Here is a 25,354-nt window from a genome sequence, read left to right as displayed (position 1 = left end):
ACAAAGAAAGAAAAGGAGAAAAGAATCTGAAAAGACATATAAGACAAAGTTTATTAAAAAAAATGGATCTTCTAAAAGCAAAGATAAGTATGGCAATCTCACCATTAGCATCACTGGCAAATGCTTTTTACTCCAAAGAGAACTATAGTAAAAAAGATTTAATTACATATGCCAACATGACATATTAAAGACCCAACAGGAACTGCTCAATGAAGGAAGGAATCTATCATGGTTAATATATCTGCATATAATTGGAAAAATAAAGAGCAATCCCAAGAAAGAAGGAATTTTGAGAAAGATGAAACAATTTGAAATGTTATACAAAATCAAGGTAATATATTAAATGTATTTATGAATTGTTATTTAAATATGATATGGAGATGATAAAATGGATGCAAAATCTGAGTGAAATAATCACAGTGGATCAATAGGAAGTATTAATGGAAAAAATTAATAACATTTACTCCAAATTCCAATTTAAGGGAAAATTGGTACAAAACGTTCTATAGATGGTTGATAACTCCATCAACATCTACCAGGAAAGACAGTTCCAACAAGTTTTAGAAATGCCATAACAAAGAAGAAACATTTTACCACATGTGGGGGTTATGCAAAAACAAAACAAAATCCTCCTCAAAAATATTGGAAAGAAATGCATCAAAATATTCAAAAAAATCCTAAAAATAAAATTTGAACTGAAATAGTTCAAATATTTTTATTCTTCTTAGATGCAATTCCAGAAAACTTAAATAAAAAAATTATAATTTACTAAGATTATGTTGACAGCAGCAAGAACAAAACTGGCACAACACTGGAAAAAAGAAACTTTGCCAACAATATCAAACTGGGAGACCAAAATTAGAGAATGTGCTGCAGTGGCCAAATCGGCAATATAAATCTACAATAGAAGTTTAACCAAAGTCAAGCAGGAATAGCTCCCTTATATCCAACGCCTTATATAGCAAGGCAGATATTTGGAATACAGTTTCTAGGACTTAAGTAGAAACCAACAACAATTAATATTCAATGTAAAGCATAAATATTTAAACTGTGGTTAGTGATTGGGGACCCAAGCGGGAGGGACGGAGAGGATGTGTTACTAGAAAGTTTTCTTACTATGCTTTTAAAAAATCTATATTTGTTATTCTTCTGTTCCAATTTATTCTTTTTTTTAACTTATTCTGTATTCCATTATTTTAATAATTATTTTTTTCTAAAAAAAGAACAATTTATATTCAATGTTAAGTACCACCACAGAAGAAGCCAATGGTTCAAGAACTAAACTGACAATTAAAGGAGACAACAATGCCTAATGGAGAAGTTAATATTATACAGATTAAGATTACTCATGAGCAAGTTGGATTTGAGTTTTAATTCTATTCATTACGGAAGGATCTTTCTCTATGCTGTATCCTCTGGCTTCATCCTATAGAAAGTGGTGGCATGAACAGATTTGTCATAACTCCTGTTCAAGGAGCTTTACTATCTGACTCTTACACTGTGTCATTAGTAGCATTTTGCTTTGAGATCTGGACTTATAATTAAGGTAACAATTTTACAGTACTTTACATAATTGCGTATTGTTCCTCTCGAGCATGGAAATTTGCTTTTTCTAAACTGCATTAGGCTGAATAAACCACAATTAGCTGAGTTGGTACAGCATAATTTATCAACCACACCATCTACATTCCCCAAACACACAGCCAAAATCAAACAGATCACATTAGAATTTTGCAGACTGTGTGAACCCAACCTGTCTGTTCACATCCCTCAGTACTGTGGACTCTGATTTTGGTTAACCAGAAAAAATGTCTGTCCCATCACTTGCATCCTGATCCTTTAAAGTGGAGATTCTAGGAATTGTACCTGGGATTGTCTGCATACAAAACATGGTCTATCTAAGCTATTTTTCTCATAGGTTCTCATCTCACATATTTAACAGAAATGAAGACTGCAGCAAACCATCTTGAATTGCAATTAACACAATCTGAATATAGGACAAATTATGCAAACACATTGTCATTGAGATTCCACATATTCAGAGCAATGCAATTCATTAATTTTATGCCAGAATGCACAATCTGATTTGAAAAACGTTATAAGCGCATGCAAACATGTTGTTTGTTTTCTAATAAGTAGGAGGTGGAGCCAAATGTAATCTTCAAGTTCCATTTATAATTCCCTACAGTTGGGCTCCCTCTGGTGGCTGCCACATGTCATTTCATGATATAGGAAACAGTTACGTTCCTACACAGAATAGAGAGCAAGATGTGAGATGCCCAGGCCGGAGAGCTAATATGCCCTATTGAAGGATAATACCGTACAGCAGGGTTCCTCAACCTTGGCGACTTGAAGATGTGTGGACTTCAATTGGCTGGCTGGGGAATTCTGGGACTTGAAGTCCACACATCTTCAACTCGCCAAGGTTGAGGAACAGGATGAAGTGATCTTGCCTAGGTCTTGTCATGAATTGTATTTGCTGAAACAGCACATTTACCGTTAAATTTGAACTATTAAGTTGTTTTGTTAGTGACATTTTTCAGTCATAACATCTAACCTTGTAAATAAATTAGTAAGCAGTAATATATAATAGTTCAGTGGTTGGATTTTAGCAACATGAAATCTAAATCTGTTCATTATGGTCCTATGATTTGCTAATATAGCTATGGCTTTGCAGTAAAAGTAAGTTATGAGTTTTGTCATTAGGATAATAAATTCTGTTTCTAATGCTTGTAAGTCCTTCCTTCCTTCCTTCTTTCCTTCCTTCCTTCCTTCCTTCCTTCCTTCCTTCCTTCCTTCCTTCCTTCCTTCCTTCCTCCCTCCCTCCCTCCCTCTCTCCCTCCCTCCCTCCCTCGCGAAAGAGGCTTAAGTTGTTCTGGCTGTCCTGGCGTTAAATCAGAGTTTCCCCCCTTATTCTGACACCACCCAAGGGCAGTGGACAAGGGTATATGAAATATGTTGAACTTTGACATCTGTTACCTTGGGAGGTAACTACAGTGATTTGAGACAGAGGCAATAGAGGCAGCTTATCGACTGATAATGAGGATAAGCAATTTCATGCTGGCATAGTTTTTGGCTGACTCAAGGTCCCCATTTCTCTATAGAAGTTTCTCACTTCTGAAATTAAATTCATGGACTATCATGAACTCAAACCTCAATTTATGTGCCCTTACTAATATGCATTGTTTGGAAAAAGTACAGGAGATGAAAGGTATCTTAAGAATTGGCCTTTAACCAGATTCCAGTAGAGCAAATGTTGATGATCTTCTTTCAGTTCCTTTTCAGCATCTTCTGGAATGGTTTTTGTTTTCTTCAATTTCATAGCCTAGCAAATAATTTGGAATTTCCTGGTAATGTCCCATCCAGGTACTAAGTAGACCTGCCTGACACTGCTTAGCTTCTGTGCACAGGTAAGTTCAGCCAGGTGCTGTTACCTACTGATTGGCTAATATACCAATACAATGTATTTATTCATTCATCAAATTTATATGGCCACCCAACCCATGAAAGAATGAATCAAACTATAAAATTTTATAGAAAATTTTAAAAATCATGATTAAAGGCTAAGAGAGGGCAGTAGATGTCAACAATAAGGGTGTCATCTCAGTACCTCGTCAATCCCCTAAGGCCTCCAAGCCTGATGGCATAACTAGGTTTTGAGAGACTTCCAGAAAATCAACAGCGATGGAGCCAGCCTCACTTTGGGGGTGGGGGGGGAGGCTGTTCCATGAGGCGGGCGCCATGGCAGAAAAGGCCTGCCTCCTGGGTCCCGCCAAGTCTAGCTCCCTAGCAGATGGGACCCATAGCATACCTCTTCTGCCAGATCTGATGGGATGGGCAGATGTCATTGGAGAGAGGTGGTCCCTCAGATAACCCAGCCCCATGCCATGAAGGGCTTTAAAGGTCACATCCAGCACTTTGAATTGGACCTGGAAGCGAAATGGCAACCAATGCAGCTCACGGAACAAAGGTGTAATGTATGCCATTCTAGAGGCATACATAACTGCCTGCACCACTGCATTTTGCACCAGCTGAAGCTTCTGAATACTCTTCAAGAGCAGCTCCATGTAGAGTGCATTGCAACAGTCCAGTTGGGAGATGACAAGGGCATGAATGACTGTGAGCAAGCCTTCTGATCTAAGAACACGTGCAAAGGCCCTCCTAGCCACGACTGCTACCTGCTCTTCGAGCAGGAGTCGCAAGTCCAGGAGGATGCCCAAGTTGCACACCAGGTCTGTTTGGGGCAGTGCAACTCCATCCAGCACCAAAGATGGCATAGTCCTAGAACCAGCAGGCCCCAAAACCCAAAGCCACTCAGTCTTGCCAGGGTTCAGCTGTCACCTGTTGTTCCCCACTGAGACCCTCACAACTTCCAGGCACCAGGATAAGACTTCCATGGCATCACTTAATTCATCAGGGGCAGAGATGATATTAATAATTAATTAATACATAATTGGGTATCAGTAGCACACTGATGATACCTCACCCCCTGGTGACAAATGAGCTCACCCAGTGGCCTCATGTAGATGTTGAATAGGAGTGGAGAGAGCACTGAACCCTGCAGCACCCCACACAGTAAGGGCGGAGGGTGCAACTGGAATTGACCCTGGAGAAAGAAAGCAAACCAGCACAACACAGTGCCGCCCACCCCCAATCCTCAGAGCTGATCCAAAAGGATACCACGGTTGATGGTACTGAAAGTCACAGAGAGGTCAAGTAGAGCAAGGATGGATGTACAACTCCCATCCTGCCCTCAAAAGCATGACCAATGCTATTTCTGTCCCATGCCAAGGCCTGAATCCTGACTGAAAGGGATCCAGATAATCTCCTTCATCCAAGGTCCTCTGAAGCTTTTGCACAACCACCTTCTCCAAAAAGGGGAGGTTAGATACTGGATGAAAGTGTCCAGTATAGTGGGGCCAGCAATGGCTTCTTGAGGAGGGGGCAAACCAAGGCCTTCCTAAGAGGTAAAGGAACAACCCCTTGACTCAAAGAAGAGTTCACCACCACTAGAATCTATGCACACAACACCCCCCAGGCTGCTTTAATAAGTCAGGAGGGGCATGAATCTAAAGAGCAAGTGGCTGAGCTCACAGTCCTAAGGACCTTGTCCACTTCCTCAGGTCCAACAGGTTCAAATCATTCCCAGATAACTGGGCAAGACCCATCCCCAGACATCTGCTCTGGACCTGCAATGAGGTCAGCATCCAACTGTGAGTGAATGTGAGTAACTTTATCCAACAGATGCTGAACATATTGTTCCACACACCCCTGCAAGGGGTTTCTCCAAGCCTTCTTTGCCTAAGAGGGCATGTGCCACCTGAAACAGGGCTGTGGGATGGTTATCCTCAGGTGCAATAAAGGTGGAGAAGTATTGATGCTTTGCCCCCCTTACCACCACAAGATAAGAGAATCCCATGGTAATCAGGATGTGAACTGACCATGACAAGGGAGACACCGAGAGCTCCCCTAATTTCACATTGCTCCAATAGGAACACCAGATCTGGTGTGTGATCACTGTCCTGTGCCAGGTTCTGGATAAACTGAGATCGGCCCATGGCTGTCATGGTGGCATGAACTCCTAAGCCACCTCACAGAGCAGGCATATTGAAGTCCCCCATGACCATGAGTCTGGGGAACTCCACTGCCAACCCAGAAACAGAGTCAAGGAGCTCAGGCAGGGAGGTTGCTACACAGCAGGGAGGTTGCTACAGGAGCAATAATCCCAAGTGATCCCTAGAGCCCAACTTAATGAACAGGATCTCACATCCGGTAACCTGTGGTGCAGCGCCCCTGAAAACCTTAAGAGACTCCCAGATGATGATCATCACATCTCCACCCCTGTCCTGGAATCTCGGCTGATGCCACACCCAAAACCCAGCCACACATATCATCGAAAGGGCCACGCCCCCTTCCGGACTGGTCTCAGTAATACATGCCAGGTTGGCCCTCTCATCTATGATTAAATTGCAAATGAGGGAAGCCTTATTATAGGCTGACTTGGCATTTAGAAACAGCAGCTGAAAGCCAGGGCCTCTGAAGGTCTGCTGACTGGGTACAGAGGCTGAGACCAAGGAGCTGGGACATGAAACTGGTATAAGACAATGGCGTTATACCTGTGTTCCCTGAGAATGGCCCACTTCCTCTCTCCCACCATATCTCCCCAAACCCATCACCACCATAATACTTTGGCCTGCCCCATCCCCCCAAAGGCAACACCATCTCCCAATCCTGGCCCCCAGTTTCCTAGGCGGGGGACCGCTCCCTGCCCTCAGCTCCAACTACCTCAGGGAGGGGAGGCCAAGCCCACTGAGTCACTTCAACAGCTTCAGCGCCATCAGGGTATTCAGTGACCACCTCTCCCACTCCACTGCTAAACACACTCAAAAACACACACCCATTCATAGGAACCCCTCCACTGCTGCTCTCATCAACCAGTCCAGGCCTCCCTCTCCATTCACCTCCAGCCCGACCAATCTCCTCCTCTGGCTCTCACCCAAAGGAAACCGATAGTCCACAAACCTAGCCAGTAGATAGTGGTCCTTGCCACATTGCCCTCTTCTTCTCCAAGACTAGCAGAATGGAAGGCAAAATGGTCTCCACAGGGAGAGAGGGTCCACGTAGCCTGCCATTCTGCTGTCAGCTCCCTCCCCCCTCCTCTGCTGAGCCTTTGCCAACACCGCCAGAGTCCCAACGTCCTGGTTGGCCTCTCAGATGGAGAGCTGTCAAGATATAGCTCCTGGCAACAACCGTCAGGGTCACACAACATCGCAGCAGGCAGAAGACCTCTGACATCAACATGTGGCAGGAATCCCTCAATGTCCCAACCAGCTGCAAGAAATGCCCAGTCCTCTGTTGCCACTGGCTGAAAAGCACCAGCCTGGCCAATCTGGCAGCCAACAGTCCCTCTGACACAGCTATTGACAAACCCCCACCAAAGAAAAAAAAATCCACGGGGGAGAAATGTCTGTGGCGAAAAAGCACACAGCACACAAAGGAGCTGCTACCAGGTCCGCGGGTGTGGCAAACATGGCAGGTGTGGCCATTGCAACAACGTGGCCTGTCCTCTGGGAATGCAGCCCAGACAGGTCCAAATCCAGGTCCAAAACCAAATCCAGCTTCAGTCCAGGTAGGTACTAACCCTAACATTCCACACAAACATATAAACAGCACACTAATGCGAGGACAGTCCATCTGTGGCTCCTGCTGTCTCCACCATCTTGCAGCCTCTTGATTATTGATTAATCTCCAGCCTTCCCATAAGAAAGTTTGTTGAAAAGATGCATGGACTACAGCTACAGGGAATCCTGGATGAAATGGATTATCTGGACCCTTTCCAGTCCGTATTCAGCCCTGGGTGCTGCACAAAAGCTGCACTGGTCATTTTTGTTTTTGTCCTGCGATAAACCAGCAATAGGGGAATGTGTTTTTTCTGGTCCTCTTTGATCTGTTTGCAGCTTTTGATTCCATTAAAACCTCTGCAGTTCTAGATGAGGTCTCTGGGCTTCAAGAGCCACTCCATATATTTTTCTCACCGAAAAGTTTTTCCCAAGAAAAAGAGAGAGATCAAATCTCTCTTCAGCCCATTTTTAGAATATTCTACTGCCTTTTGCAGGTAGGCTTTGGGCATCTACAAAGAGCATCAAAGGAAATACTTGCAAGATGAGAACCGGTATATAGGAGTAGTTAAAGTGTTGAACTCAGGCCAGGAAGATCCATGTTCAGTTCCCCACTGGACCACGAAGCTCACTGGATGATTTTGGGCCAGACAGTATCTTTCAGCACTACCTGATAGGGATAAAATGAAAGGAGGATTATTTTGAACCCTCAAGAGAAAAGGCAGGATATAAATGCAATAAGGAATGAATGGATAAATAAATGAAAAGACCAATCAGCCTAATTGATTATAATCCCCTGCTTTATATGGCATCTTAGAGCCCTCCACAATGAGAAGATCAGATGCAGCTTGGAATTATTCCCAGAGTAGTGTTATGTTCAGTCACTGCAGGAAAAAAAAAAACTTTTCCAGGGAACTTCCTTCCCAACAAGCAAGAAAGTGAATCACTGATCAGGATATGGGCTGTGCTATCTCTTCTTTGATAGGTCCCAAGCAAAAATAAAGCAAAACAAAACTGGTGAGGCTAACTAGCATGTCCTTAGACTTCTGGAATCTCAAAATTAAATTCCTTTACAATGGAATGCTATTGAGTTTATTTCTCTTGTTGCCACAAAATAACAAAACAGCAGTGTACCTATCCATCAGAGCATCTGAAATGATACACAGTCAGTGATTTAAGCTACCAAGAAGCAGCTATACAAACCCTGAGGAAAGCTTTAGATGTGCATCATTGCCCGCACAATTATCCTCAGGTGTTCCTGGGCCCGCCATGCATTCTCACTACCCTGTAGGCCCTGGGATTAGGTTTCCCGCTGTTCTGGAGGGTCTTTCAAATCTCTGGAACAGATTTTAAAGAGGGTCTACAGGAGGAGGGGGACATGATGAAGTTTACCTTCCCTAACAAGATTCTTTGGCTGGCTTAGAAGTCTCTTATAGACAATAGAAACTCATTTGCCTGGAGAAGATAGGTAATGACAGGATGGCATTAGAAAATACTACTGTATGCTTTAATCCAGCCTTTTCCAGTTCAATGCCCTCCAGATGTATCAGAAGTCAGCCTTCATAAACTCAAACTTATGTGATAGAACTCCCACACATCTGGAGGATTACCAGGGTAGGGAAGTCCAGCTTTAACAACTTCTCTTGAGAGATGCTGTTTCAAGAGAAGCAATGTTGTTTGTACTTTGTGGCTAGACTTGCAAGAGAATTAGCAAAGCCTTTGCTGTAGAAGCTCAGTTGTAGATTTAAAAGATGGAGCGCAACATTGAAGAAAAAGATCACACTTTAATGCAAGCAATGATCATTGGGTTCCAGGTCATAGGAAAAAGAGGAACAAAAATAAAAGAAAGGGAAGGACCTTTATAGGAGTAGTGACTTGGGGAGTGGGAAATTCTCAGGCTCTGGTACACTAGTGGGTTTCTATGGCCACAGCGGTTAGTCAAATTATTTTTATTTCATGAGAGGATGGAGGATCACACCTTTTCAAAGGAGAGAGCAGTGTTTGGAAATGCCCTTTGTTTCCCATGCTAATGAGTGGTGGGAGATTAGGTCCAAGCCCTTAATCCAGAACATGAAAATCTGTGATTTTCCACCCAACCACATTGTTGCAATTTCCTTAGTGGGTCTGTTGCTGGGCGATTGCAAAGGCTGAGTCCTCACTGTCTTTTGTTTGTTTTGCCTTGGTGAGTGATACAGGTAGTCCTTGCTTACTAACTGCTTGTTCAGTGACTGTTCAAAGTTACGACAGTGCTGAAAAAGGAGATTTATGACTGGTCCTCAAACTTGCAGCCATCACACCATCTCCATGGGCACGTAATACAATTTGGGCACTTGGCATCGATGTGCATTTATGACAGTTGCAGCGACCTGCAGTCACGTGATCACTGTTTGCAACCTTCACAGCCAACAAGCAAAGTCAATGGGGAAACCAGCAGGAAGTCTCAAGTCGCAGTCACATAATGTTGTGCTTAACAACCGCAGCTGGAACTAATGTGGTAAGTTGGGTATGGTCACGTGATGTTTCACTTTATGTCCATGTTGCTTAGCAACAGATTTGCCAGTCCTAATTGCAGTCGGTAAGTGAGGACTACCTGTAGTTCTTTTCTTCTATCCTGACAGGATTAAGGGGGCTTTGTTTTAGGGCAGGAATAGCCTCTTCAGGTCTGATGGGATTATGTGAAGGAGGGAGGATAACTAGGGCTTGAACCCGATGTTATTTCTGAGGTTTAGAGTTTGGCACTGATCTTGTTTCTGAGGTCCTGGGATGGATACTCCATTTCTGGTTTGCCATTTCAGTTCTTTCTCTGAGCTTAATACAAGCAAGCAGGCAATCAACCGCAGAAGAACAAGAACGTCCTGAAAATAGTTTGACTTATCGACTTTAAAAATATGCTCTTCCCCTTCTACCTGCATTCTGTATGATAAAGGGATGTCATTCTGCTGTGGGTGGAGGTATTTCCCAGCCTTTACCTTTCACGTGAAATGTGTATAATTAAAGCCAGACTCTCTTAGGGCTGGGACTAGACTTTCTGGATCTTGTTCTGAATACACCTAGAGGTTGGTATTTTGGCTCTAGGGCAATTACAACCTCAGCTAGTTTAGGAGAATATGTTACCTAGGACTGGAATTTTAATTAACCAGTAGAATTGGCAGAAGAGGCTAACTACAGGCATAGCTATTCTAAATGGAGCAAAGTCAAGCAAGGTTGTAGCAGATGAAAGAAAATAAATTTAAGGGGTTTTCTCCCCTTATCATTCCCATTTTCTTTTGCAATTATAATTGAGTAACTGGAAGCATTTGATTATTCACAAGGGATAAAGCACAAGCACAAAAGGAGAACCTGTCATAATTGCAGTTGCGACACTGCCTTTTTTTTTAACCACCAGAAGAATTGTCCTCTCTCTAATCCACTGTTTCTCAACCTTAGCAAGTTTAAGATATGTGGACTTCAACTCCCAGCATGTCTGGCTGGGGAATTCTGGGAGTTGAAGTTCACAATTCTTAAACTTGCTAAGGCTGAGAAACACTGCTCTAATCTGACTTCATTGCAATACCATGTAATGGCATCCAAAGGCACATCAGAGTTAGGGCAATGCTTCCTACTCTACTACTATATGGAGTAAATCTTTTGAAAAAAAAGTAGGGGCCCAGCCAGAGGTATCATTGTCACCAACAGTTCTAAAAGCCATAAAGTATAGCAATCAATTATAAAGAGCACATAATCGAAACTGGAACTGGAGGTTGATTAAAAGCACACTGGCCCTTCTCAAAATGGGGTATAACTATGTTTTCATACTTCAGTGAATATACTCTGATCTGCTTAAAATGTAACACAGTTTGGATATCATTCAGTAATTAGACTTTGAAATCCCCATATTCATTTTAAGGGGAATTCTACATTTACCTTTCAGATACTTCCGTCTCTTCTGTTTGGCTTTTTCCTACCAAGCAGGAAGGGCTGTTCTTTAAGCCCTTATTTTGCAATTTGTGTCCCCCCTTCATTACTGTTGTAAACTAGTAGTAATTTCCCCCAAATTATTGAGACAGGAAACATTTGCAAATTATATTGTACATCCTAAAACAGGTTAAGGGTTAAAAAAATAAAGTAAAACCTCCAAAACATCCTTCTGCCAAGATCTGGAAAAATGATTCCAATCATGCCAATTCTGTGTAACAATGCCCTATCCAGTTTTACTCGTTGCCCTACCCAGATTGATCCTTGGGTCCCACAAAAGTTAATTGTGGCTCATGGTCACCAAAAGGTAGTCTGCTGTACAGTCAGAGGTGCCTGTGAGTCATATGTGTCAAAATCTGTCAGATGATGTGTGCAGTGTTGTGATTGAAATTATACAAAAGGGGTAGAGCTTTGTTTGCAACATTGCATCTGCCATTTTGCAGATTTTGACACACATCTCCATGGAGGAGATGCTTACAAAAATTGAGAGAAATGCTGAACAGAAGGATGGGACATCTTTCCTTCATGCATGTGTGTGTGTGATTATTTTTAGCTTCCCATCTGACAGTTTTATCAGGTTAATTCTATATTTCTTTGAAATGTCTTCCATCCTAGCCTTCTTGTTTTCCTTTGTCTTTATTAGAAAGTGATGTAGTTCTAATTAATTAGGTCTCCACAGCCCCTGTACGAATCAAGACACAGGATTTCTGGTGCTAAAATGCTTTCAGTAAGAGCCATGGGGCAATCGAGCCATGAGGCAGACCTTGGCAGAGAAGACTTCAGTTGTTGTGCACAGCTGTAGGTCAGTGCAGACCAAGTGAGGGCAAGTAAGTGCAACAAGCAAAAAAGAACCCAAAGGAGCCCAAATTACAGCAACACCTCCAAATTTTCCTTAAAAAAAAAAATATATATATATATATATATATATATATATATATAATGTATAATATAAATATATGTATAATATGATTATACATTATAATCATTGCCATCATCACCATAAATGTGGTGAACTGCCTGGCAAATAAATAAATACATACGTAAATAAACTGAAAAATAAATAAATAAATGTGAAAAATCCACTTGCAACCAGATTGAAAAAGGCAGTGGAAAAGAAAATAGAGTTTTAAAAAGAATGTGTGTACGTACGTCCCAAATGAGACCACCCATTTGGGGACAAGACGCAGAAGTAACATTTAAAATTTTTGCCTGAAAATCAGAGTCAACACTTCCATCCAAATACTTGCCCCAGAGTGAAATGTAATACGAGCTTGCTCCTCCAGCCCTTGCAGGATTGTAGAATGAATATGTTGAGTCTCTGCACCTGCTTCTGCCAATACATTAGATATGGGGGAAGTAGTAAGGATGTCTAACCCTGTGTCTGAACTTGAACACTGGGTTGCTTCTGCAGGCTGAAACCCAACATTTCTGTCCCCATCCTCTGGTCCTTTTAGTTACTGGAAAATGACAAAATGTGATTTCTTATTCATAACAAAACGAAGGGAAATGAAAGTCAATCTGACTGCATAAAGTATCTGTTTTGGTCGTCTGAAAGCAAAATAAAAATTGAAAAGAAATCTCTTGAGTAGTAACAGCAAATCCCTTACAGTTAAGTTAGTTTTAAGCATACCAGAAGTTCCTGGTGATATAATTGTTATGAGTTATAAATTTTAGTGGAAGAATGAAGGAGGGAGAGGCCATACCTAACCCATTATCTTTACTCATGTTTCCACTGGGAACCAATATGAAGACTCATATCTTCTCTCCTAAGTGGAAAATCTGATTAATGGAGGTGATAGTGGCCAAGAGGGGAAAAGCAAGGCAACTCCTTCCAATCTAGTATCTTCCAGCCATGTTGGGTTACAGCCCCTTTAATTTGCAGCCAACACAGTCCTTGGCCACAGTGTCTGGCAATCAGAAGAACTTAAGTTGCTCACATCTGGAGTTCAAGTTGGGGAAGGTGGGGTTCAGCAGTCTTTTGCTGCTCCCCATGTGTCCTTGGGAGAGTCTGTTGGACTGTGGTCTACCATGCAATATGGTCCTAAGAACAAGACTGAAGAAAAAAAGACACATAAAGTAAGATATAAAAATAACATTTATAACATTACCTGCAGGAAAGAACACCAGTGATACAATGAACCCACCATTTCTTTTGACACTTTTATTTGTTTAATGAAGATCTGTAGAATAATATACTGGTGTAGGATTTCACAGCCACAGGCAACTAAGCAGGGACTGACTGGGCTCCTGTCTTTATAGCCAGCTGACCTGACCTGCACAGCAGACCACCTTGCCTCTGAAGGTGCCAACCACAGTTGCTGGCCAAACACCAGGAAATCTGTTGTCCAGACCACAGTCACTAAACCCTGGAGCTCAACACTGCCCATTTGTAGAACATGTTCACCTATCATGCTAAGCCATAACCATACAAACTGCATTATGCCTTAGGGTGTTGGGGTAACCAGGGCAATGTCTATTTTGTCGAAGACTCATGGCACGTCACTGTCCCTCATACAGATGTGGAGTCCATGGCTGAGACGAGTGAAGGTAAATGGGGCATTACCTGCTTGGCAAAGAGACTGAAACCTTATGAAAGCAGACCAGGGTAAACAGCATACAAAAGCCTCTGCCTTTTCAACTTTTTATTCATCTTCCTAATAGTTTCATCCAAAAAGTGGCCGGGGATACAGAATATTAAATGATTTTAAATGAAGGTGCCTTAGGTCAGGTGAACTGATCTGTCTGGCATGATTCTGTGACTTTTAAACATAGGGAAGGTGTGGTAATCAGAGGATCATTGAATGTATGAACTGGAATGTGTCGTACACCTCAGCGCAGGATTTTACTAAATTGTCCCAAACAGGTGGCCTTTCAACCCCGATCTGAAAACCTCTAGCAATGGAGAGTCTACCGTTGCACCAGCCAGACGGTTTAACTGCTTAATAGCTATTACCTACCACACCATCACCAGCCCACCCCCTCCATCTCCAGTGCTACACCCTGCTGCTGACTGCCAAACAGCTGACTGGCATGCTGGCAGCAGTAACCCAGCCCACAGCCACCATTGACCCTCTGGATAGTCTCCTCAGACAATGCACCTCTTATTGCCTGCATCCAGGATGGACCACTTCTCCTGCCCCACTTTGCAGAACCCTTTGGATGTGGTTGCTCAGCCAGCTGCAAATCCATCCAACTGAATTTTATCTATCTTGTCCAAGAATCTTTTTTTTAGATTTTTTTTTATCCTGCCTTTATTATTTTTATAAATTGCGCAAGGTGGCGAGCATGCCTCCTATTTTCCCCACAACAACAACCCTGTGAGGTGAGTTGGGTTAAGAGCAAGTGACTGGCCCAAAGTCACCCAGCCAGCTTTCAGGGCTAAGGCAGGACTAGAACTCACAACCTCCTGCTTTCTAGCCTGGAGCCTTAACCGCTAGACCAAACTGGCTTCCAAGAGTTCTTGTCAGATGCTTCGCCAAGATCAAGGTGCACATCATCTGCAGCATTCCTTTGGCCTGTCAAGCTTGTCCTTCTATCATAAAAAGCAACATGGTTAGTCTGACACAACATGCTTTTGAAAGCCCTGCTGGCGCCTAATAATGATAGCATTCCTTATGAAAGACTTGCAAACATGCTACTTGACAGTCTGTTCCAGTGCCTTGCCAAATATAGACCTTTAACTGGCCTGCAGTTTCACTGATCCTCCCTCTTCCCCTTTTTGAATTTGGGATTCTGTTTTTCCTTCTCCAGTCTTCCAGCACCTCGCCATCTCTGCTGACATAAACTTTTATCAAGAAACAAAAAATGGACCTCAGATTGACAGGCTTCTCCACATCATTCTGAGCATTCACCTAACAATCATTTGTATGTTTCGCTCATGAGGCAAATAAGTGCCAAGACTGTGGAGCCTAGCTCTTGGTGGGCAAAGACACCTCACCCTCCCAGTCTTTCCAGTTCCTCCTAGTCGGAGGCGCCATATGTGGACTCCGACAACGAGGATTGTAAAGGTATCCCAGGGAGAAGCGAAGGGCGCGTGCATTCCCACTGAAAGGCGAATGAAGAGGAGGACACAAGCGCTTTGATTGCCTGCCTCTGCTTTCGTATATGAGGCAGCCGGTGCTTTTGGCTGGGAGCCCAGTCAGGGCTTTTGTAATCAAAACATGATCCTGTATGCGGTGCAACCAGTACTGAGAAAGGCCGACGGATGGCTCTCCTCTTTTAGCCCTGCTGTGGAATCTGCCGAGCTTCACCTCTGAGGTCCAAAATGCACCATTCTGTGAGTGCCGCCTTTGTTGTAAGCGGGAGGGATGTGGGGAGTCCTCCTTGCATCCCAAAAGCTAAGGAGGGACTTCTTTCCTTTTCTTTTTCTTTTAAAAATTGCACTGTTGTTTCAGAGTCTTTTGTTTTCAGCCGGCAGATGCTTAGCTGAATGACTGGGGAGGGCAAAAAGGTGGCTTTTGTGCAGCAGATTATTATGGGACTGTCCTTCCAGGCAGGCAAGTCAGATTCCCTGCTCCCCCTCCCCAAAGAGAGGGGAGAGATATTTTAGCAGGAATCAGAACAAAACAGAATGCTGGGTAATGAAAGACGCTCCCCATCCAAAGACTGGGAGGCTGGAGCTGATGCACCCATCTGTGCAAAGACTAGCAGTGCGCTGCCTGACACTGGGAAGTGCTGGGCTGAGGCCCTATCCTGTCACTGCCCATCCCCCAGTGCTCCCCCTCAACCAGGATCTCCCCCCCTTCCACCCTCACACCACAAACAGCTGATTTGGGAAGCACGCAGGGAAATCCTGGGCAGTGCCATAATCTGAGAAAAAGCTCAGCGGCTTTCGATAGTTTAGAGTCAGTGGCTATATAATGCCAAAACCTCTGTGAAACTCCAGTTTCCTACCTTGTGCCTGGTTTTGACCCCCTCCCACCCCCTCCACCATTTGTTTGATATTAATAAGAATATCTCTGGGTGATAGACTCTCTCTCCCCTCCTCCTCTTCCAGTGGCCTCTAGTTTTTTTTTCCAAGCGAGCCAGCAAACATGCCTTCTCATTCACAGCCACTGCACGTTTGTTCTGCTAGAGCCATTTATAACTCCCTGCTTGAATCACTGTACCACACAGCTTTCTGCTGGCGAGGGCAAAAGGGGTGTCACTTTCCATTTCCAATGCCCACCAAGCCAGTGTTCTTTCCAGTAGCTTGGCAGCGAGAATATCCCCTGACTGCAACACAGCAACAAACAGCCAGAAAGAAAAAATGCTGACTGTATGGCAATGCCTGGATCAGTGTGTCATCAGTCAGCGAGTAGCTGGGTTTAATACATGGCCTCAGACTCTGGGGCACTTCATCTGAGTCCTTCTTTTCATTGCTGCTGCTGCTACTGCTGCTCCTATCTGTCTGTGCCAGTGTAGAAGAGAGGGGGCAATACACGGGGACTATGGTTATTTGATATAATTCCCGTTCATTGGCACAAATAAAAACAAGCAAGCAAACAAACAAAAAAATACAGGTGGGACATGCAACTTCAATATATCTTTCTTTCCCAGATAGAAGTACGCCTGTTCAGTGTTACAATAATCAGCTAGTTATACATGTGGCATTACATTACATATCCATCCTAGCTGGTTGGATGTGAAAGCAGTATTTTTGCTTGCAAGGTAGTCTCTGGATTACAGATTCTGGTTTGTGCAGAAAACTGTGAGCATGCTTGAGGTAAACCTAGGTTTTGATTGCACTTGTGGCATACTGGCCAAAATGGGCCAAAAGTGACTGGTTACCATCCTTGCTGTTAGTAGGGAATGCTGCATGTGGTACGGGTACCAGTTTACCAGTTAAGGCTGTTAAGCTAGGCTACATCTTCTCTATCTTATTAAAAAGTGTTATATGAAACCTCAGTTGACCAATACCATGATGGGCAATGGAGGTCAATATCTAAAGGGCCATCTAGTGATCACCATGGTACAAGGAAGTTTGGAATGCAAGAGGAATACATATGAACATGAATTCATCAGTGAATGAAAAAAACACTGTAGCTATAATGTACAGTATGTGTGTGAAATGAAGAGAAAGGAAAAGCATATAAACAAACTGAAAGAGTGTTGTCTGATCTTGAAGGGAAGGTGTAGGCTTAATTGTGAATGAAAGGGTATGTCAGAAAGTATGAATTGATTTTCTCTAGAATGTTGTGGGTGTGTTTGAAAGTAGAAATCCATAGGTTAATTATAGCTGAATGTCACACTTCAGTGAATGATAATAAAGGAGAAGCCAGAGATGTATTTTGGAAATATTGTGCAATAGTCTGAATTAATGCAATCCAAGGAGAAGAAATAATCTGCTAGGGTGACATAAATATGTAGGTGGGACTGAGGCAAACACATGCAGAATGAGCTATTATGAGCCCCAAGAATACATGAGAAAGATGACTGGTGAATATCTGCTTAGAAAAATGTCTACAAAGGTAGTGGATAGGACATGGTTTGTTATGAGGAATGAATATTGAAAGAAGCAAAAATCGTTGTATACTAGAGTATACTTTTGCCAACCTTGTTATTGTGAGAAGAATATGACTATGAAAGCAGCTATGCTTGGCTAATTGAAACATATAAACTCACTTTTAAGCAGTAAATGATGATGCTATAATAAAAATCAGCTTATATGGCAAGAAATAAAAAATGCTGTGTGAACTGCAATTTTTGGTCCCGTATCAGCTATATTGAACACAAAACCATAAAACTGTAGAAACAAGTAAAAACGCTGATGGGAGGAATGTGGCAAGCTAAAGGAACAGGGAAGTGTAGTAAAGTTAGCACCAAGAACGGTTGCAAACCAGTTGCAAAAACCTGAGAGTCACGATTGTGGTTTGTGGTTTTGAAGGATAAAAAGGATTGCTGGGAGGGGCTCGGGGCCACTCTGCCTCAAGCTGTCTATTCAGCCGCTTGTCCATGCTGGTCCTCATTGCAATGGGAATTTAAGTAAGTATGTTATGTTTTTGCTTATTGAACTAACACTTAATAAAATCTTTAGAACCTTGAAGTGATCCGTGTTCTGGTGTGTCTGTCTCTCGTACTTGACGAGGTTTTTCCCCTGACATTACATAGAATGAGAGTTTGGTGCATCAGGAACAATGTAAGTTAAATGCAATGGGAATGGGGTACTTAAGAACCGTGCATGTGAAACAAGAAGAGAAGCTGATGCGTGAATGAATGCTGAGTGATTATGGACTGGATATAAAAGTGAATAATCCATACAGTGAGGTGATTTGATCATAGAGGGAGAAAGAATGAGGATCAAATGCAAAACAAATATGTAAAGGAAGAGTGGAAAGGAAAGTCTGAGAAAGTTATGGTTCAATGGAGTTGTTGAGAACCTGAAACAGAGGTGAGGCATTTAAAGAACAAAAGACAATGCATGAAGCAGTACATGGATGGATTGTTTGCAGGGATAGAAAGGTATGTACAGTTATGGTGTAAGTGTAAATTAGTTTAAGGCATGTTTTCTTTTTTTCTTGTGTCTTTAACTTCTTTGGCTTACAAGTTCTTTCTTCTTTTCTGTGCTCTTCCCACAAAGGGTATAGTGCAGTGTTTCTCAACCTTAGGAACTTTAAAACGTGTGGGCTTCAACTCCCAGAATTCCCCAGCCAGCATGTAATTAGCTGTACATTTCTGCAAACTAATATAACTGACTTTCTCCAGCATGTTACCTTCTATATGTGCTAGATAAGAATGATGGGCATTGTAGTTCAACATACCCGGAAGGCATCAGCTGGAGGAAAGCAGTTGTTATAAACACTTAAAGATGCAAATAAGTCAGTTCACTCCTCTCAGTGTTCTACATTTGTTTCTGAATGGTTACCCAATCTACAGTAACTGCTAGAGGCCAGTGAGCATCTTCAGTTTCACAGGCCTTTTATGGGGTGGAATTCCTCCCCTTTTAACCTTATCTTTGCATATCTCAGAATTCACCTGAGCCTGCTGAAATGTTCCTCTTGGTACTCAGTGGACCTATTTTGCTCCAAAATTATAGGCGTGAGGACACTGAATTAATTTTTAGAGAGATAATAGTTGCTGTCGTCATCATCATCATCATCATCATCATCATCATCATCATCATTATCATCATCAGTATATGCTTAGGTGGCAAAGACGTTAGGGATCAAGACAAGAGCTTTATTATCTAAATAAATTGCTGTAAACCAAACATCAGCAGGAAATTCCTAACTTGATCCTGATGCAGTTAAATCTAGTGCCATCTAGTGACTAAACCAGAGAACAATGCTATCCACACATTCTCAAACGTAAGTATATCCTTATTATTTGTATTATGGAGCTTCATGATGAGGTGCCTGTTATGAGCAGCTTGGTAGAACTTTATCACTCATTCATTCTTATTTGAAGTCTGAATAGTCTTAATCTAAATCATTCTGTTTATCAGGTAAAATCACCAAGGAGTTATAGCCTATGAGATATCTGAAAGACTATCCAGATTCAATAATTCTACTTAATTCTAATTCTCTGCTTACTAGATTTTATCACGGTCTTTCACTGATACATTTTGAATTAGAATAGCATCCATAAAGAGAGTGACTTCTTTCCTATTTGGTTTCAAATAGCAAGTACTGAAAATAAAATCTGAAGTTTAACTAATGTAGTCAGTGCAGTACACTAGTTGGTCTAAAATGTTTGGCAACAATTTATTGAGGCATCCCATTTAGAAAATAGTCTGACTTCTGCATCTTCCAGAAAAAAGTCTTGCAGTGTTAGAAATAATTATATTTCTTTAACTACAACTTCATCAGCCTTTTTAAGATTTAAACAGATTTATACCTTTTCTTTCTTAAAAACCCTGATAAATGGTACAAGTATAATATAGGCCGAGTGATTTTCTTAAGTATATGTTCACCTTTCATTCTTTCTGCAAGGTGTTTTCATGCTGTGCAATATGGCTTCATATTTATAACGATATTTATGAATCACCTTTGTAGACCTCTAAATGCTTCCATTTCTTCTAGTGTATCTAGTAGTTCCCTTGACATCTACTCTGTCACTGAACATACACAGTGAATATGACCTGCTCTTTTTTGTAGTTAGTTGGTGTGGTATACCATCGCAAACACCAGCAGGAATCCTGCAAATGTAATATAAGGATCTAAGAAAATAGCCCAAGCAGAATGTGAGCACAGTAGCAGCCTTTTCGTTGTGTTTCTCAGCAAATATATGGCCTCCCATACTGGAAATAGTATTCCTAGCCTTTCATAGCTAGGAATGTAAAAGAATTGTGGATTCCTACACTGGGCAAGAGGGTGGACTTATTAGATAAGAGGTATTTCCACGATACCCTCAGTCCCATCCATTCTGATTCTATGACATTTCATGAACTTTGCAATGGATTCTGCTGAGAACAAATTTGGGTATTTTACTCCCACAGCATGTTGAATGCTAGTCGGAACAAAGTCTGGCTAGCATTTAAGTTTCCTTTAACAAAAAAAAAATCTGATGAGTTTTCAAAACTAACTCTTGGTTTTTTCTTCCTTTTAGTAGGAATAAAATAACCCACATGCTCACAGCAGGGCAGGGCAGGGCTCTCTATGGAGATTGGCAAGACTCTCTATGAAGATTGATCTCTATGGAGATTAGGTTCTCTATGGAGATTCCTTGTGGCATTTCCTATTGGAATGACTATGGGACCATACAGGACCTTGCTTGTCACCTTTGTAAGGTCAAAGAGACCAAGTTCAATCACCAGCATTCCAAATCAGGACTCAACCCCCAAAGAAGCATTACTAGTCACTGTTGTCGTTGTTGTTTTTTGGAGTGGGGGAGGTGCCTTCAAGTCAGTGTTTAGACAAATCCCTGCAGTTTTCTTGGCAAGATTTTCAGAAGCGGTTTGCCATTGCCTCCTTCCTAGGGCTGAGAGAGAGTGACTGGCCCAAGGTCACCCAGCTGGCTTTGTGCCTAAAGTGGGATTAGAACTCCCAATCTCCCAATATCTAGCCTGGTGCTTTTACCACTACACCAAACTGGCTCTCAGTCACTATTAGAGATAGGAAAATGTCAGAGGTTTAATTTTGCTCAGTTTCTTGTTCCATTCCTTTTTTGTATAACATTATAAGATTTTTTTTTAAAAGCCTTCATGGCAATTCATATAGATTTTCATATAAATGTCTCCTAAAATGTGCACTTTTCTAATATACACATCTTTTGTAAATGATTTCCCTTAACATAATGAATTTCATACACATTTTTCCCTACATATTTTTGTTATATTTGGTATATACATAGTCATATTCATATACATATACATACATACATACATACATACATACATACATATTTCATGTAGATTTCCAGTTATGAGCTGCATTGCAAAACTTAGGGGAAAATGTCAATTTCAGGTTTTAACTGCATCTAAGGTTGTGAATAGATTTGGAAAATTCAAATTAGGTAAGTTTGCATTAGCATGCAAATTGAACATCCTACCCACTGTAGACAAATGCCAAGACCTTCCTATATTTGTAACAGACAGTTTTCTATATGACTTTAATAACTACCTCTGCACACAGAGTCACAATATTTTTCACTCTTATGGAATGTGGCTTGGCCATCTCATATTTTTGCATTATGCAGCATTAAAAAACATCCTTCAGAATGTACATTGCTTCAATTCCATTCTGCATATGTACATACATAATATTCAGCTTCCCACTTCATGATGCATTGCCTGGAGCTCATCCCCATAATGAATATACAAAAGATTAAAAAAAATATCTGACCAAGTAGTATTCAAATCATGTTTAAAGCAGTTGCACAAAAATGGTCATGAAAATTCATCAGCTTGCAGAAGTGACCAATTCACTCTCATTGCAAGCTTGATTGAGGATAATAAAGAATCCTATATTTCATTCTCCTGCAGGGAAAATTATTCAGCAGAAACAAAATTTGCATATTAAGCTGAAACTCTGTCACCATTTATTTAGGTATCAATTTACTAAGAGCCAGGCTTATAGCTAAATAAAAAATATGGGCATGAAATCTGCAGAATTGTCCAGCTATATCCCCCAACTCTTTGTAAATCAGGAGCTCCTATACCTACCTGGCCCTACCCTACCTGGCTCCATAAATCCACTAGCCATCTCTTATCCCAGTTTATTTCTTCACTCTAACATTTCTTTAGGGTAACTACCAGACAATTCCTCTGAGATAAGGTGGATTTAATAAGCAACCTTAGAAATACAGAAGCACCCTCACTGTAGTAGGAGATCAGCAGTCTAAAGCTGATTCTTTGGACAAATCTAAAATTGTTCTGTTCCAAATCAACCTTTAAGCTATTCCCTTTCTGCCAACTGCTCAGATTTTTACACAGAGATGTTCTTTTTAGCAGTTGTTAAGTCACCAGAATATATTATGTTCCCAACTTGGTGACCACCTGATGTATGAGGAGCACAAGTTGCAGATTATTTGCTTGTTTACATTTATTATAGCCACTGAAGTTCAGGTTTGGGAAGGTTTTCCCTCCTCTGTTCTTTTTTTTTAATCTGACCCTTGTCCTGTTCAATATTCTCATCTCTCTCACTGTACCCTTTTCTGCTAGAATGTGCAACTGAATTTACATTTAGATAACCGTTTCAGATGTGTAGATGTGTGCTTCTACATGATGGAATAGGGGCTCAAAAATTAATAAACAAATCAATCAGTCATTTAAAAAATTGATTAACTTTTATGAGATTGCCAAATCTTGCAAGATTTCAGCCTTTTCATCCAAAATCTCACAATACTTTAGTATTCTTGCCCTGAAATCTTGCAAGACATTTGCCTAGGACACCAACCCACCTATGATTTAGCAGTGGTGCAAAATTTCATATCTATCTATCCTTCCATCCCTCCATCCTATGGACATTATCGGAGGGTGCTGTGGACAACATATCTCCTAACAGTGCTGCAGTGCTAAACCTGGTTTTGACTCTTGTAGCCATATATTCGACTCCCTTGTTTTGTTCCTTTTCCCATCAAAGCTGTCAAAAAGATCACCATCCACAAATTGCTAGTGGAATAAGCTCAGATGTAATGGAATTATAATTTCTGACTGCAAAATCTTTTGTCTAAAGAAGATCCTGACATTTTTATACATCCTGAAATGGCAGGTGTTGCAAATGCTATTTATGTTAAACTCTAATTCCATATGTGGTAGTGTACAATTTCTGAAAAGTCTGAGAAATGATATCTATCTATATTAGTTACACCCTCCAATGCAAATGAAACCGTGATTCTTCTACTAGAGGCTATGATAAGAGATCTAAAAAAATACAAAATTATACAATATTTCTGCCTCAGAATCTACAATTTTTCAGACTTAATATTTGACACCAGATTGGGAATCTCTCTCAGGAACTTGTGACTTTATCCTGATATGGTTACAGTATCTGGAGAAAAAAAATTCCTAAAAGGAACGATCTTTTTTAAAAATGGTGTACTAAAATGTAGGCAGACAGGTATCCTAGCTGTAACTATGCTATCCTGCAACAAAAGACACATGGCATTTGAGAAGCTGCATCAACTTTTTGATACAGATACTTCTTTTGTGTGGACTGTCTTGAAAAGATTCCATTCTTTGAAAACAAACTCAAATTTTGCCTTCAAAACTCTGTAGCAAATTTTAAAAATTGAGGTTTCAGTAACCCAGATATAGCCTCATCTCAAACTTTTCTTATAGAGCTCTCAGCAGCAATCTGGAACGTCTGCCTCCCACTATCAAAACTTTAAATTATTTTATTTGTTCAGTGATGCCAATTTGTTTGAGGCACTTTGTAATTTAAATAACAAAAAACATAACTATGGTTTACTGAAGAACAGAATCTTCTTATTTACTGTAATTCATTTATTTTACAGAGCTTATAGGCTACTTCAGTTGCAAACAGCTCTTTGTGGATACATCCCAACCTCTGTAAACTGGGTTAAAACGATACAATAAAAAGAAAACAAATCAATACTATTATACAATCCACAAATAGCACTGGGAACAATAACTAATATAGACAAAAAAAATCAAAAGAACTTCTACTATAAGAAGGAACACGATCATAGCATTGCAGCCCCCAAGGCCTGATGGATTAACTGTGTTTTAATGGCCTTACTAAACACCAGAAGGGAAAGAAACATCTGAGTGTCTGGATGGCACCAGCTTAGCACTAGCACCATTGCTTGGCTTCTCCTGTAAGATTTCTGCCTCAGAGCCCACAGTTTTTCTTGAAGTAGCCCCCAAGAAGTTGGGATAGGAAACTATATAATCTCCATAATGCTCTGTGGCCACTGAGGGCACCTTCAGGAGCTAACAATAACAACTTCCTTAGATCAACCACTAGCTTCTTCCAAGGTCTGTCAAAGAACTAAATCTGTCACAGTTAGCCCTATCATTAGTTAAAATGGGGGACAGCAATGGAAGCTTTCTTCTATAAATGCACATTTATAAATGCATTTTTTCATTATTGTTTTTAAAAATATTGTTTAATTTTGTTCAGAATGAATTACTGAGGTACTAACAAGTACTTGTTATTGGCATAGCCACAATAGGATGACATATATCTATCTTTGCTCCTATAATAACAAGGAAGATAAATAATATTCTGCATTACTGCCCATATGTGGAAATCCACTAAAGAGTTGTCTTTGTATCATTAGGATGCTGCTGTGGATGATGCGGTGTTGCAGAAAAAAGAAGAGAAAGACGTTGAACTGGATAAAAAAATTCTAGCTTTGCGGAAGAAGAATGAAGCTCTTATGAGAAGATATCAAGTATGTTTGAATTACAGCTTCTCATATATAATGTTGTGACCTAGTATGGTTTCTGATCCTTTAGTTAAACTTTTGAGTCAGTTTATAGCAGTTGATGTGAAAGCTGTATCTTTCTTTAATTACCATGAATACTTTACAGCACGGCTGGTGGCAGTGTAGTTACCACTGGGACTGGAATTTCAAATTAATTTTTTTAAAAAATAGCTCTTTACAATAGAACTGACAAAATGTTAAAAGTATATAAGAATCACATTTTTGGGAATCAAAGCAAACAAATTCATAGATTCCACTACTACTCCTAATCCCTCTTAACATTAATTCTTAATTGCTGTGAAGTTATCTTCTGGAAAGATTTTGGAACAGATTCTGGAGTGGCTAATCTGCAAGTGAATAGTGTACGATCCAGACACACAGATTATACTAAAGCATAATGTGGGGGCTCTTTGGTTTGGGTTTAACGTTTTATATGAACTGACTCAATTGCAATTTGTTCAACAAAGTGGTTA

At 40.9% G+C, this 25,354-nt stretch overlaps 2 protein-coding genes across 11 annotated transcripts in view; one reads left to right on the top strand and one right to left on the bottom strand.

Moving 5' to 3' along the window:
* The window catches only part of DISP2 (dispatched RND transporter family member 2), a 41,958-nt gene extending 36,391 nt beyond the window's left edge, over nt 1-5,567 (bottom strand). The window contains 1 exon segment of the mRNA XM_088145060.1: nt 5,442-5,567. Coding sequence (XP_088001186.1) covers nt 5,442-5,567 — 126 coding nt within the window.
* CCDC9B (coiled-coil domain containing 9B) overlaps nt 1-25,354 on the top strand; it is a 125,713-nt gene that overhangs the window by 44,766 nt on the left and 55,593 nt on the right. For 6 of the 10 annotated variants that reach the window (XR_015796998.1, XM_025167146.2, XM_025167147.2 and 3 more), the window contains exons 1-2: nt 14,828-15,348; nt 24,735-24,848. Coding sequence is in view for 9 of the 10 variants with exons in the window: in XM_025167146.2 (XP_025022914.1) it covers nt 15,337-15,348; nt 24,735-24,848 (126 nt within the window). In the remaining variant the exon portion in view is untranslated. Of the gene's footprint in view, nt 1-14,827; nt 15,349-17,754; nt 18,036-24,734; nt 24,849-25,354 lie in introns of those variants that run through there. The other 4 variants (XM_088145452.1, XM_088145453.1, XM_088145451.1 and 1 more) reach the window with 2 other exon arrangements.

The sequence above is a fragment of the Python bivittatus genome, unplaced genomic scaffold (assembly GCF_059951505.1).
Source record: "Python bivittatus isolate LINGU-HERP-01145 unplaced genomic scaffold, Pbiv_v1 ctg000480_np1212, whole genome shotgun sequence".
In the NCBI taxonomy this organism is placed as follows: Eukaryota; Metazoa; Chordata; class Lepidosauria; order Squamata; family Pythonidae; genus Python; species Python bivittatus.
The sequence above is the reverse complement of the archived record's forward strand: the minus strand, read 5'-3'. Positions and strand labels throughout refer to the sequence as shown.